The sequence below is a fragment of the Populus nigra genome, chromosome 11, assembly GCF_951802175.1.
Source record: "Populus nigra chromosome 11, ddPopNigr1.1, whole genome shotgun sequence".
Classification (NCBI taxonomy): Eukaryota; Viridiplantae; Streptophyta; class Magnoliopsida; order Malpighiales; family Salicaceae; genus Populus; species Populus nigra.
The window spans coordinates 13,995,636-14,009,784 of NC_084862.1; the positions used below are offsets into that span (position 1 = coordinate 13,995,636).

At 35.2% G+C, this 14,149-nt stretch overlaps 1 protein-coding gene across 2 annotated transcripts; it reads right to left on the minus strand.

The window, feature by feature from the left end:
- Nucleotides 1-7,683: 7,683 nt before the first annotated feature.
- On the minus strand, nt 7,684-14,149 carry LOC133706344 (phosphoribosylaminoimidazole carboxylase, chloroplastic-like). Of its 2 annotated transcripts, XM_062131859.1 has the most exons (15): nt 13,855-14,149; nt 13,382-13,597; nt 13,201-13,312; nt 12,969-13,031; nt 12,713-12,851; nt 11,520-11,649; nt 11,203-11,350; nt 10,905-11,078; nt 10,050-10,137; nt 9,851-9,967; nt 9,319-9,416; nt 9,099-9,216; nt 8,918-9,012; nt 8,240-8,346; nt 7,684-8,148 (listed from the first exon to the last, which is right to left on the minus strand). In XM_062131859.1, exons 1-15 carry the CDS (start codon nt 14,067-14,069, stop codon nt 8,055-8,057), a joined length of 1,914 nt encoding a protein of 637 aa, XP_061987843.1. In that variant the 5' UTR covers nt 14,070-14,149; the 3' UTR covers nt 7,684-8,054. The 2 variants fall into 2 exon arrangements, with proteins under 2 accessions (XP_061987843.1, XP_061987844.1); XM_062131860.1 differs by lacking the exon at nt 13,855-14,149 and having other exon boundaries at nt 12,969-13,056; nt 13,382-13,523.

The following is a 14,149-nucleotide window of genomic DNA, read 5'->3' on the forward strand; positions in this document are numbered from 1 at the left end:
AAAAACAGCGGCAACAAAGATTATCATCGTTAAGCACTGGTTTTTTCTTTGAGAACCCATTTGAAAGAGAAACCTGAGGAATACTGGGATCTTAATTAGGCAACAATATCCGGTATCTGCAAAGAGCTAGCTGGCTGGCAAAATGGATGGTGGTGGTGGTGGTGATCTTGGAGACTAAGAAGGTTAGCTATATTGTGGTACATGGAAGATGGGATCTATACTTATATACATGCAAGGACGCATGAAATACGTTTTAAGGAATGATTTCTTGATTTTGGTGTGTGGCAAGACTTGTGGCCGCGGTTTGAAGTTTGAACGGAGAGAGTCTAAATTATAGACAAAGACCTTGAAAAGCAAACAAGAACTTACTTCTATACATTAATTTTTAATCAAAGTTGAAGGAGTCCTCCCATTCCTGGATGTGATGTTGGGAGGTAAAATTCTGTCTCAACCCACTAAGGGAGCCTGCTATTTTTTGGGCTAGGTTTTGGAAACATTCTGGGTGGTGGTCTAATGCTGTTTTGGGTCCAAACTCATGTTTAAACGGTGCACTTAGTTTATAATTTTTAGTGCGCCTATAGAAAATCACTAGGTTGTCAGCTGGATTTTATTATGTCATTCTCTTTTTTAATTTAACTTGAAAATTCAATCCGGATTAGATTTGAAGTTGTAATTTCGGAGTCAGTAACCAGATTTAACAACTATAGTTATCATCGATATATACCATATTTAACTATCATCACCATTTTATTATTATTGTTTCACCACTACCACCAACACAATAAATACTAGTCTACTATTATCATCATTTCGCACCACAGTTATCATCACTACCACCTCATCTCGGAGTCCTCCAACAAACAATGCCTAATTTATGGGATATATATATATATATATATATATATATATATATATATATATATATATATATATATATATATATATATTGTTGAGCTTGTATCGTCATCTTGGGCAATCTATTTCTAGAACTGATTTATACCAAAAATTTCAAATGAAGAATCAACAGAAAACTTTGTTCAAAGTTTGATTGTCGTGTTATCTGACTCCTACCCTAATCAAGCATGGACTGATGCAAGCTTCTTTGAGCTTGCAAGACTCCAATTTGTTTATATTATAGAGAGAACAGTATTTTGGATTCTTGTTTTGTATTATGTTAATTTTGTTTGGAGTGTTAACGAGGTTCAAGAAAAACCTCAAACGATCAAAGTCTTTTTAAAGTTGACAATAAGCTGAGACATTGGAAATGAATTATCATGCTTAGAGTAAAAAAAAACTCTCTTAATCCTGGTTAGGTGAGAACATGAAATAAAATTTATATTATTTTTTAAAATGAAATTTTCTCGAATTTATCACTACCTTATACTTATTTTTTATCGAATAAAATAGAATAATAAGTTTTTAACTTATAAGCACTTAATCAACAAACTTATGAAACTATATTAAAAAACCAATAAAATTTAAATATATAATTTATATTGTTTTTTAACTTGAAAATCAAGAATATTTTCAAATTAAATAAGTTTTTTTTTATGGGTCTCTTAATAAGTTGTACGTGAAATAAAATTTTAGAGGTTGTTTGTAAAAATTAAGATGATGAATATGAAGATAAAAATGATGGAAAGTATGGAATTATAATATTTAAGGCTTATTTAAGAATATATTATTTAAAAATAAAACTTTCAAAGATGATATTATATAAATAATGTCAAACAATAAAAAAATTAAAAATCAGAGCCATACCATTTCCCTATTCTACTTTAAAAAAAAAATGAGTGAGAATAAACCAAGTCAAATTGACCACGTAGAAGAACTCATAGATTACGTGTAATTCGTGTGTTAATTTGGCAATCAATAATGGAATACGTAACCCCAATATTATAAAAACAAAAAGAAAAGAAAACTAAAACAAAATAAAAATTATTTGAGCTTGGACAAAGTTTTGCATGGTCAAAGACTTAAAGGCTTTGACTTGAAGTTAAGAATGAATTTGAGATATCTTGACATCTTGACGTAACTGGTGTGAGTTCTTTGGTGGGGGGGGGGGGGGCTTTTAACCCAGACTTGTTCAGCCCTAAATTGAGCTATCGAGGTTTTATAACCATGTTTATGATTAAAAGAAAAAAGTATAGACACACACGAGAAAACATAAAATTAACTGAAAAAAATCATGAATAAAAATAAAATTACATAAAAAGGAGTCCTCCTATTCCTGGACGTGATGGGAGGCAAAATTCTTTGTCTCAACCCACTAAGGGAGCATGCTATTTTTTGGGCTAGGTTTTCGAAACATTCTGGGTGCTGCTCTAATGCTGTTTTGGGTCCAAACTCATGTTTGGACGGTGCAATTAGTTTATATTTTTTAGTGTCGACCGCAGAAAATTACTACAGTTTGGGAATTGGTATCGCAGGTTCAACTTAAATTCAGGAATGTTTGTGATAAATGTGCTATAGTGATAATTATGATGATAGCCTTAAAAATTGTTATGATTGTAATTTTTATGATATTAATAATATTGATGGTAATAATGGTGGTTATAAATGGTAATCATGCAGCTTTAGCATCAACTTCACCTTCAGTGAAGATGTAGCTAATGGAGTCTCGAAATATCATCACAATAATGGCTGCGATTACTGAAACTGCAAATGAGCATGAAGTCACCACAAGGACAGAAAATGATGCTCATTTTGGATGCCCTGCTCCTAGCTCATTGCTCACTCTCACACACTGTTTAAAATCAAGTATATGTTAATTGCCTATTTTCATGTAAATAATAGTGCTCCTATATATGTATGTAAAATTGCAATTCCCCTACATGTTGTGCACTGACTTCAGGACAATATCATGGCGTGTTGAAAATTATATTTGCGAGCGTCCATACATAAGCAGATGCCAAACATAATAATCTCTGTCATAACCCATTTTTAGGCCCCCAGCATGAAAAATAAGAAAATACAAAAAAAATCAAAAAAAATATAAACAGTGAAAAAAAGGATGTCAGCGCGCCCAAAAAAATAGGTAAAAATTGGTTGAGGAGGTTAAAAAATACAAAGATTAAAATTTGACAGTATTTTATTGACTGATGACAGCCCTGTTGACAAAGAAAATTCAATTTAAGTAAGAAAAGTCTAAGATTAGATGTTTATGTACTCAATTAAATTTTATTGAAGGTTTAATTGAATTTATGGAGAGTTTGATTGCAAGAAAAATTGATTTTGGAGTCAATTTAGACTTTAATTGGAAGCAATTAAAGTTCTGGGGTCAAATTATAATTTTTGAGGTCAAATTATAATTTTTGGAAGTTAATTTGGTCAAATCAGGGGCTTAATTGCATACATATTGAAGTTTTATGGCCAATTAGGGACTTAATTGAAGCAATCCGAGACCAAGGATCAAAATGCAAAACGCGCGCAAATTGAAGGCCTGATTTTGAATCTGACGCGTTTTGGAGCCCAAATCCATTTAAATGAAATGGCGTGTTTTGGGAAAAACAGCGTCGTTTCATGCACTGTTCCAAAAAAAAAACAGAGAGAGAAAACAAGGGAAGGGAGCTGCGTTCCCCTGCATTTTCACCGACTTTCATTCCTCCTTTTAGCTCAAAAAGACGCCGACCAAGGACACCCACTTGCCCAAAAGCTTTCCACGTATTGGAGGGGCGGCTACATAGTGGCCGCCCCAGCCACGTTTCCCTCCCCTGTTTTTGCCTATAAAAACAGGGGAAGGGGACTGAAAATAGGAGGCAGGGCAGCGAGAGAGGGGAAGAAAGGAAAGAAAAAAAGGGAGAGAGGAGAAAAGAAGAGAAAGAGCAGAATAGAGAAAAAAAAAACAAAGAGAAGAAGAAGCAGAAAAGAGCGAAAAATAGAGGAGAGAGAGAGAAGAAAAAAAACACAGAAAAACACCGGCCACCGTGCCTCCGCCGCCAGCAGCACCGCCTCGACGCCACCCTCAGGTAACCTCCGGCTGCCCTGTCTCTTTCTCCTTTGCTCAACCACCGTTCTGCATTTGTATGTACAGGAACCAGCCCGTTTGGTTTTGGGCCGGGTCTGGCCCATTTCAAAAAAAATATTAAACTTTTTTTTAATATTTTTTAATTTCTCCACTTTTTTATTTATGCCCTTTTTTTTTTTGCTTAAATATCAGTCTGTATTTTATACCAAAAAATATAAATTCGGTATTAAAAATACCTGGTTTTCGTCAAAACTTATGAAAAACAAAAAAAATTGAAAATAACAAAAACAATGTTTTTGTGCATATGGCCAAGTGTCTCAAAGCTAAAAAATCATATTGTATTTTTCATACACCAAAAACAATATTTTAGCATGCATTTTGGCTTTAATAACCAGTTTATTAAAGTTAAGAGAATATTGGCCAAAATTTCAAAAACAATAAATATTTTATTTTGTTTGTCTTTTAATATCCGGGGATGATATTTTTAACCGCATGCAAAAATAGGAACCTCCTTATTGAGGAGGGTTTGTCTTGAACCTTAGACAGACCAACAATAAAAAAAATCACAACACGACTTTAGATTTTAACAGACAAAACAATGCAGCCTACCTTAGGTAAGGCGTATTTGGGGTGCTAATACCTTCCCTTTATGCAACCAGTCTCCGTACCCAATCTCTGATACCAGTTAGGGTTCTTAGTGACCAGAATACTAGGTGGCGACTCCCATTCAAATTTTTCACTGATAAGAGACAAGAATTACTTGTCTCTTCATATCTTGCTAGAAATACACACCACATTCCATTTTTCCTGGATCGTGGATGATCGCCGCAACGCCACACACGTGTGACAATCTCAATGGGAACAAATTCTGTTTTTGTTTAATCTGCAATTTTAAAGATTGGAAGATCAGGATTTTAGAAATCCCGATCAACCGGTCAAATGATTGGTCTAAATTGGCCAACCAGTTGGCCCGTGATAGCGGGAGACTAGTTGACCCGACAATAGAGTTTTATAATGTCTGTTAGGTTCGATCAGTTTGGGTTATGTTTGAGATTGATCGAGTGAAATAATTTGACCTTATATTTATGTTTTGGTTTCTAAGGTTAGAGTTTTTAATCTTTAATGTTACTTTACTTTAAGTTATTTTTTAGTATTTTCCGTATTCATTATAGGTTCTGTTAACATTTATTTTAACGATCTTCAATAGTCTCCAGTTCTGCATCCGTTGTATTTTGATTTTGTTTTCCGGGTGGGTAGAATTGGTCTTTAATATGCATGTAATATAAACAAACATGTATATTGATTATATAATGAGTACAACTAGTTAATTTCTTGAATATTTATATATGCTACTTTATTTTTCGATTACTCGTTCATTCTTAAATTTGCACTCGCATTCTGTTGAACTAAATTTTATTCGATATGATATACATTGCTTTGATAATTATGCGAGTATATATAATATCTTGATATCGGTATACTTGTTTGTAACTCCATGCTAATAGAGAGTAGTTGGTCTACGTGCATATAGTATTTTGTATACTTTGCTGGCGAAAGAGGCACCAACTTTATGCGACTAATCCTTTCACAGTGGTCACCTTCGGTTTTCATCTGATCTCTGACATGTATTCCACTACTTTACGATAATATGCTTAGTATGTTTATTTATATCAAAATAAATCGACTTGCAAATTATTAATATTTAAGATGTATGTTAAATGTTATTCACTCACTGAGTTGGTTGAACTCCCCCTTTTATTTTTAATATTATTTCAGGTTTTTAATCTCTGTTAACATGTGGATTTTGTTGAGTGTTTCTACTTCTTCAGTTTTGGTCAGTTTATCTTGTTTTGCGACTTTCTTTTTAGTTTTGATCTAATGTCTTAGATACTCTATTATTACATTGTTTTAATTAAGTTCATATTTTAAAAATGTAATAAGCATTAAAATTATTTTGAACTGATATTTGATTTTATTAGTTTTGAAGAATATAATATTTTAAAAGATATTAAAACACTGTAAAATCTTTATATACTTTGTTTTATGATATATATACATTTTGAAGTTTAGCGTGAGTGAGATATCCTTACAATACTGCTCATGTGTTTCCGGTTATGATTCCGGGATTTTAGTCATGATAGTTAGGGTGAGATGGTTATAAAATAATAATTATATAAATAATAAGATTGTAGTAGTTGTGATGAATCACGACAATAGTCGTGGTGGTGATAATGAATATTATGAATTGATAGTGTTGAAGAAAGTATTTTCTCTTTTTTTCATGAAATTAAAATATATTTGGCTGAACTATTACTATTATTAAAAAATATCTTTCATTCACTTGTTTTCATTCACTATTATTGAAAATTATTTGATGCATTTCATACTGAGCCGTTTATTATATCTCTTTCATACTTGGGGTCAAATCCCACACAACGCAGAGGTTAGTTGTCGTTTTCATGAAATTGAAAAAGAAAGAAAAAAAGAATTATGGCCAATATATAGGTTTTCCTGCTGTGTTCTAATGGTTGACTTGCCATTCACAGCACAAGTCCCTCCCATGTATTCTGCTTGAAAACGTGATTGCAATTGGCTTTGAGCCTCCGGCCTCGGTGTAAAAAAATTTCACTAGAGACGAAGGAATTCTACAGGCTAGAATTGCTGGTTAGGGCAAGCATGGTGGCTTCGTCCTTGAGGCGGTCAAACTTGGTGGCTTCATACCCTAACATGAGTGTCACAACGTTCATTAGCTTGAATCCTTGAACATTAGCAACATGCCCTTCGGTCATCTCTTTCGCTGGCTAATAATGTTCATTCAATTATTATTTTGAAAACTCGTTTACTTGTTAAACACGATCTGATACAACAAATTAAATAAAAAAAACTAGAGATCTTGAGCCTAACTTCGGTTAGATTTTTAATTGAACCAAACAAGATAAAACACCTAATTGATTCAACATGCTTTTAATAACCCAAATAACTAGAAAAAAAAGAGATTTTTTTTTATAAAAATAAACAATGATACTGTTTTAATAAAAAAAAAATCAATCCAAGTTTAAGTGGTGAATTGACCTTAATAGCCCAAACCCTTTTTCCAGTCAATTTCCAAGTCAGACTCTGACAGCTATGCCTTAATCGGCTTCCGTGCCCTTTGGTCATCTGTTTGCTGCTAATAACGTTCATTCCATTATTTGAAAACCTGTCTATTACCATCATCACGTTATTCACTACCCTGCTAGTCTGCTTCCCCTGTGCATGTTCCCTTTCACTGAAAATTCATGCCATCGCGGCTTCCATGTGTTTTGATATAATGACTTCAAAGAAATTTACTTGCAGCGGTCTTCCAAAGGGGCATGGAAATTAGTCCATCAAAACCACTCAGAATTGAACAAAGAATTTCATAGATTTTGACAAAGTCAAGGCTTGACCTTGTTCCAAACTGGAAACACAATGGTAAAAGAATCTTAACTGGGCCGTTACTGTTACTGCCTCAAGTAGTGAACTAGGGTTGTCCATTGCATCCCTAACACGTTTGGGAGAGCACTAACATAACATGGTTGCCATCACCTTGCTAAACACCATTTACAGTGTAGGCTGTGAGGCCTGGATAGAAGAACAGAAGTCTCCTGATGGAACTCAGTTTTGTTTCCACTCCCAGAAAGGAGAGAAACAAAAGGAAAGAAAATAAAGAAAGAAAAGAACTGATACCACAAACAGAAAGAATTAACTTTGATTGACTGATTGAACAGGGAAAAAAACAGGTATCATACAAGTATGGATACAAGGCTCTCTCCCTCCAAAATGACCTACCTCTCTCTCCCCTCTTTGTTTATAAAATTTCTCTGCTTTTCAGACTTCCAACATGCTACAAAATTATCTTATGATGCCAAATGCATCGCTTAATTCAATATGAGGACAGCAGGTTTTTTTATCTGTCACATTACCTGGCGATCTGCTTGCACATGCAAAATTGTGGTGTGGGGATGAGTTTTGAAGGAATTTCATTGGTAGGTAAGAACTCTCAAAATTTTGGTCCATCACACAGAAAGGACAGAAAACAAGAATTACCAGACAAGTTTTCTACTACTCAAGGATTCAAATAAGTTTCCCAGCCATCGGTTTGTAGTTTTTCTGCCTTCTTCAAGACATCGTCCCTTGTATCTTCTTGATACTGGCTCATTCTGCAAAACAAATAGGATTACAGTTGAGGGAAAGCTTCATTTGTTATCCTGTCACACAAGCATATAAACAGAGGAGAGGGAGAGATAGAACCTTGCCAAAAGGTCGGTATCACCAACACCCAACATCCTTACTGCTAGCAAACCTGCATTTGTGGCATTATTAATTGCCACAGTTGCAACAGGGACTCCCCTTGGCATCTGGATAATAATAGATTAAGGAAGCATTTAATGAAAGACAAATTAAAAAAAAATAATGAGCAAATTAAAAAAGAATGAAATAAATGTCAAACACAGGCAACGGAATGTATTTGAGGACATTATTGTTGGACATCAACTCCCTGCATTGAGGGTCAAACTGCAGTTTGTGTTGGGTGACAAAAACATCCTCATAACTTCCTGGTTTAAATGGGAACTTGGGTTTATGTTTAATATTTCTATAAACAAGGTGTTAAGATCTGCTCTTATTCTTTTTACTGCATTATGCTCATAGAGTAACTGAACCTAGGAAACATCAGTGCTAATACCAAACCAAAGAATCTTTGCATTTACAAATCCCACAGAAGTCACAAAGAACTATAGCTTCCTTCCAAAGGAGAATCGATTAAAAAAAAAGCATGTAAAGAATTGAAAAGGGTATGTCTACTTTTCCATGTGCCCATTTTAGGAAATAAGCTAGTAATGGAACTTGGAATGCTAAACTGGAGGTCACTGCTATTTTTGACAATGGACATCCTGAAAATGTTATATTATCTGTGATGAAATAGTGTACCTGTACAATTGATAAGAGTGAATCCATTCCATCCAAAGCAGAAGCACGCACAGGAACACCGATAACAGGCAAGGGGGTCAACGAAGCTACCATACCTGTAAAGTCAAACCAATGCTTTATTAAGGCCAGTGAGAGTTGACAGGCATAATATTCTATATAAACCATCACATGTATAACTAGCCTGGCAAGTGAGCTGCACCACCAGCACCGGCAATGATGATTTGGATGCCTTGGTCCTGAGCAGACAGCGCATAAGAAAACATCATTTCAGGAGTTCGATGGGCTGATACTATTCTCACCTGCAAGTTACATATTGTTAGCCATGAAAGTCAGGTATAAATGGAACAAAAGAAACCATTGCTGGCGCATTCCAGAAGAAAACTGCAAATTTAAAAAGCAACCTCATGAGGCACTCCAAACACAGTCAAAATCCTTGCAGCATCCTTCATTATAGGAAGATCTGAATCAGAGCCCATAATGATCCCAACACGCGGTGTAACTACATTTTAACAAACATCAGGAACCAAAATAAACTTAAACTGAAAGAACAGATACATCTTAAGTTTAACTGTGAGGTCTTATAATATTTAATAAGAAAAATGTATGAAACTCATTATAATTGAGCTGGACTATATTCATGAGTTTAGATCCTCCAAAATGAATGATAAGATAAGTCTACTACCTCTAGTACCTATCAACTACTATATCCAGTACCTATCTCCAAGAAATTAGCAAAACATAAATCCAAAAATTGAACTTGTGAATGATGGAAGGGACATTTAATCTCCATTTTAACTTTAAGACAGATACATACTTCATAATGCAACTCATGGAAATTTGCAGTAAGAGAAGGTAAGGAAAACCATACAACTAGAACATGTCATCTAGGCACAAGATCGAGTACAATGATCAAGTCATCCTACGAAAACTTACCAGCAGTCTGACTCTCAGAACCTTCTTCTTTCAGCATTGATTTTAACTGTGCTTCCACTATGCCCATTGAAGGGCCAGCAATAGTGATATGGCCCATCTTCCGTTGCTTTCGCATTTCTGCACAATTACTTTACAGTGGAGAAAAAGAGAGAGGGAGAGTATGAAATCGGGGAAAGTATAGAATTTATGCAAAACTAACCTGGTTTATCATACCAATGGACAGAAGCCCCTTGTATGTTCAATGCTCTTCCAATCAACTGGTGAGCTAAGTGAAAACCAGGCTCACCCTAAAAGTGTAAACATTGTCATTAGTCAATTAATTTTTTATTTGAAATATTCTAACAAAACACATAAAATAGCAAAAACAATTGACAACATTTTGATGTAGACTTGTGAAGGAGCTGCCTATTTTTCAGCTAACAAAACAACATGCCCACCCAAACCCCAAAGCTCCTACCCATGCATGCAATTGAGAATCCTTTAACATTTGGAATTGAATCAGAGTTCAATGAGCACCAGAAGTCAGCAAATGTTTAGAAAAAAAGATGATTAAATCAGAAGCACATGTCACAGACCAACTCCGAATGACTTCTATTGAGAACTCATTATTAGCTAGGAACTACGAGCCTACTCTTTCAATTTTCAATACATGAAAGATGTTTGACACCCCTCAGTTTCACAACTTGGTTGCATGTTATATTCACAATCCCTACCCAAGATCCATAGTTAAATTCAAATCGTGTCCTAACCTTTCTGTTTCCTGAGATTGGCCCACAGTTCTCACAAAATATTGGCATGTGCTTCATGTAAGTTATGTTGTGCAACTGCTTTTGGAATTACCAGAAACACAATAGCAGTCCACACACATTAACATACACATGAACATTTACTATTTGAGTACATATGCTTGGTTTTATGTGTGCATATGATAAAAGAATGTTCAAACACATGACTTGGAAACCAAAGGACCCCATCAAACTTCTTGCAGAGGTTTCAAAATATTAAACAAATGGAAAAAAATAAAAAATTGGAATTGGAGAAGAAAACAATTCACCTCGTCTTCACCCAGTAGATTGTACGTGATAGCAGCAGGAGTCTTCATTGATGGATCACCAAGTGGAAGACCCAGAACAGCTCTCAAATGCTGTTCGAATTGTGAGGTATAGCAGGACTCAATTGTGTGATGACCACTATTATGAGGTCTGGGAGCTACTTCATTCAGTAAGATCTGTTTAAAAGGGAAAGCATCAACATATTAGTCAAAGACAGCAAGTTCCTCAAATCCTGAAACTGAGAATTATGAAATGTATTGTGCAGATAAAATGAAATACACTGAATAATACAAGAACAACCTGACCATCCTTTGTCAAAAACAACTCCACTGCAAACACACCAGCACCTTCTAATGAGCTAACAGCTTTATGTGCAACATCAGTGGCAAGTTTTCTGATCTTCCATGGTATATCAGCAGGAGCCTTAACCACGTGACAAATGTTTTCCCTGCAAGACTCAATGTCTGCAATCAGATGTAAGGAGATGCAACTATACTAATTGATAAACATTATCAAGTCAAATTCATCTGGCAAACTCAAACATTGTTGAAACCAAATGCACTGAAAACCAAAATAGCTACAAAAAAGAACATGGAAATGCCTTATCTATACCATACTTGTGAATAGTTTCAACAACAGGGTAGCACGAAATGGAATTGTCTCTTCCTCTAGCCACAATGACAGCTAGCTCCTTCACAAAGGGTGTCCATTTCTCAACATATAAACCTCGATCAAATCCTCCAAGAGCTGGAAAACATCATGAATATTATATTACAACAAGGAGTAGATCCAGCAGGAACTATTTCTATACAGAAAAACAAAAATAAGAACTACAAACTAGGCATGAAAAGCAGCAAGGATGAGGAAATTAAAGTGGACCATTAGAAAGAATTGAAATGGCAGAACTATATGAGCTTCAAGGAAAAAACTAACAAGAAATGCCCTTGATAATAGAATAATATGAAGCCAATCACTGTTCAAAATCACCCAAACATTCTTAACGGTTACTTATGACTATGAACACAAGGAGAGGTGAGCAATTGTGACGAGGAAATGTAGGAGAAATAATGAAAAGATGAAGCAATTTTATTTCAAGTCAAAAGACAAGGACTTACAAAGAGAGATTTCATTCAAAAACATATGAAGGCTTTTAAGTCAAGTTATTGACAACCTTTCCTGTTAGAGCGAAGAATGCTGAAGGTCCCAGCAAGCTCATTGCTGAAGTTGTTAAGGATAGGAAGGAAGCAACTTCCTGTTGCTTTGGATTAACATATAAGAAAAACTATGAGCCCTAAACACCATCCATATAGCATAATCTAAAACATGGCACAATCACACAGATAAATGTCTGTCCAGGATTGGTAATTTTTCTATTTGATTGGTCCAAACTAGATGAATGGGCTTTCACATTCTTCCCAAGAATTTAATATGACATCAAATATGTTTCCAGTGCCTTGGGAGTGGCCTGTTTCATATGGATTTTACAGCCAAAACCCCCTAAACCCAAATTAAAGGTTAATAACATCTTTGGTTGTTGTTTTCTACAAGACAAATGATAATTATACTATAACTGTGTCCATTCCAGACAAAATGAACAAGACGAGATGAAAAGAGTCTAGTATAAAACATATGATGGATCTTCTTTGGCCATAACATTTGGATCCTTAACATTTTGAATGGCAATTAAGATATGGTGGATACTAAACTGCTGTTAATCAGTAGCACATATGAATACAAGTATAGCATTTCTCAAGCCTAAATAGGATACCAAATTTCCTTAGTAATTGGGCCTCAGTATTGAACATCTCACCATTTACAGCAGAAGAAAGCTCCTCTTCACTCTTAGCAACTGCATTCCCACGCCCATCATAAGCTAGCCTTTTGCTCTTGAGCATTAGAGGATAGCCAAATAAGTCGCCTGCTCTCTTGGCACCTTCTAGATCATCAATCTGTACTAGTCATACTTCAATATCAGTTAACTAGAAGATATTAAGCTAATAACAAGTAATGAAAAATGAAGACTGCATGTGGCTTCCTCCAGGGAAATCCTACAAACAGCAGCTAACCTGCATAAAGTCAGGAAGGGGAATCCCATGCCGAGAAAAATGAACCTTCTGGAGATACTTATCCTGAAAAATTGAAACATGGATCCATCTAGAAATTTCATCATGGCGCCAAAATCATGTTTGGCTTTGAATTTAAATCCAAACTCCCTATGAAGTAAGTCTAAATGCCAAAGTTACATATGGTTTACAAAATAACGTTACCCATCAACTCTGGAAATCAAAAGAGACATACTTGTATAATTCTAATAGTGGAGGCTTTTGGTTGGCAATCAACTCCTTGCTGCTCAAGCTTCTCCATTGTAGCAGCATCAACATGTTCGATCTCCACAGTCAACACTCCACATCTACAACAACATAATTAACACAAAAGACTCAAAAACTTCAATAACAACCAAATTCCATCAAGATTGAACCTTTTTGCGAATTCCTGAACTGTTGCACTATCATCAAAGCTTCCAACCATATGATCATATGCAATCGCACTCGCTGGACAATTCGTAAGTGGGTCCAAAACCATGACTTTAATAGCCATTTCTGAAGCTGCTTGGCATAACATACGACCCAATTGCCCACCTCCCAATACACCAACAATCACCTCGGACACTCCATGAACTGGCAAGTCATCTTTCCTACATTCACCACATTAAACAATCTAATCACCACAAAACAGCTATTTCTTTTGATTATTTATTCTCTATCAAAAAAATTTCCATCTGGGCACTCATGCAATAAAAAATAAAAAAAAAACACAAACTTGAATAAGACATGCACAATTGTATGCACAACTCAATTCTCTTTCTCTTTCTTTTGCAAAAAAATCAATCTGGGTACTGATAAAATGAGACAAAAAAGAAAAAAGACACAAAATTGGTACACGGGTACTAACCGGAAAGAAGTATCGTGAGTGTCAGTTGATGCTTGACAAGCCAAGACTGGACTTTGAAACTGTTTGTGAGACTGTTTTAGCGAAGAGGACTTGGTGTATTTGTCCATGAAAGATAATCTTGTTGAAAGGGAAGAAGAACAAGGCTTGAAACTGAAATCAGATTTTGAAAACAGTAGGAATTTAGGTACTAGGGTTGTCTGTTGCAGCAGCAGCATCCTGTACCGGAGGAGGGTTTTGTGGTTGGGGTTTTTGCCTGGAACTTGTAACTAGGGAAGTAGTGGAGTTTCGAACGTTG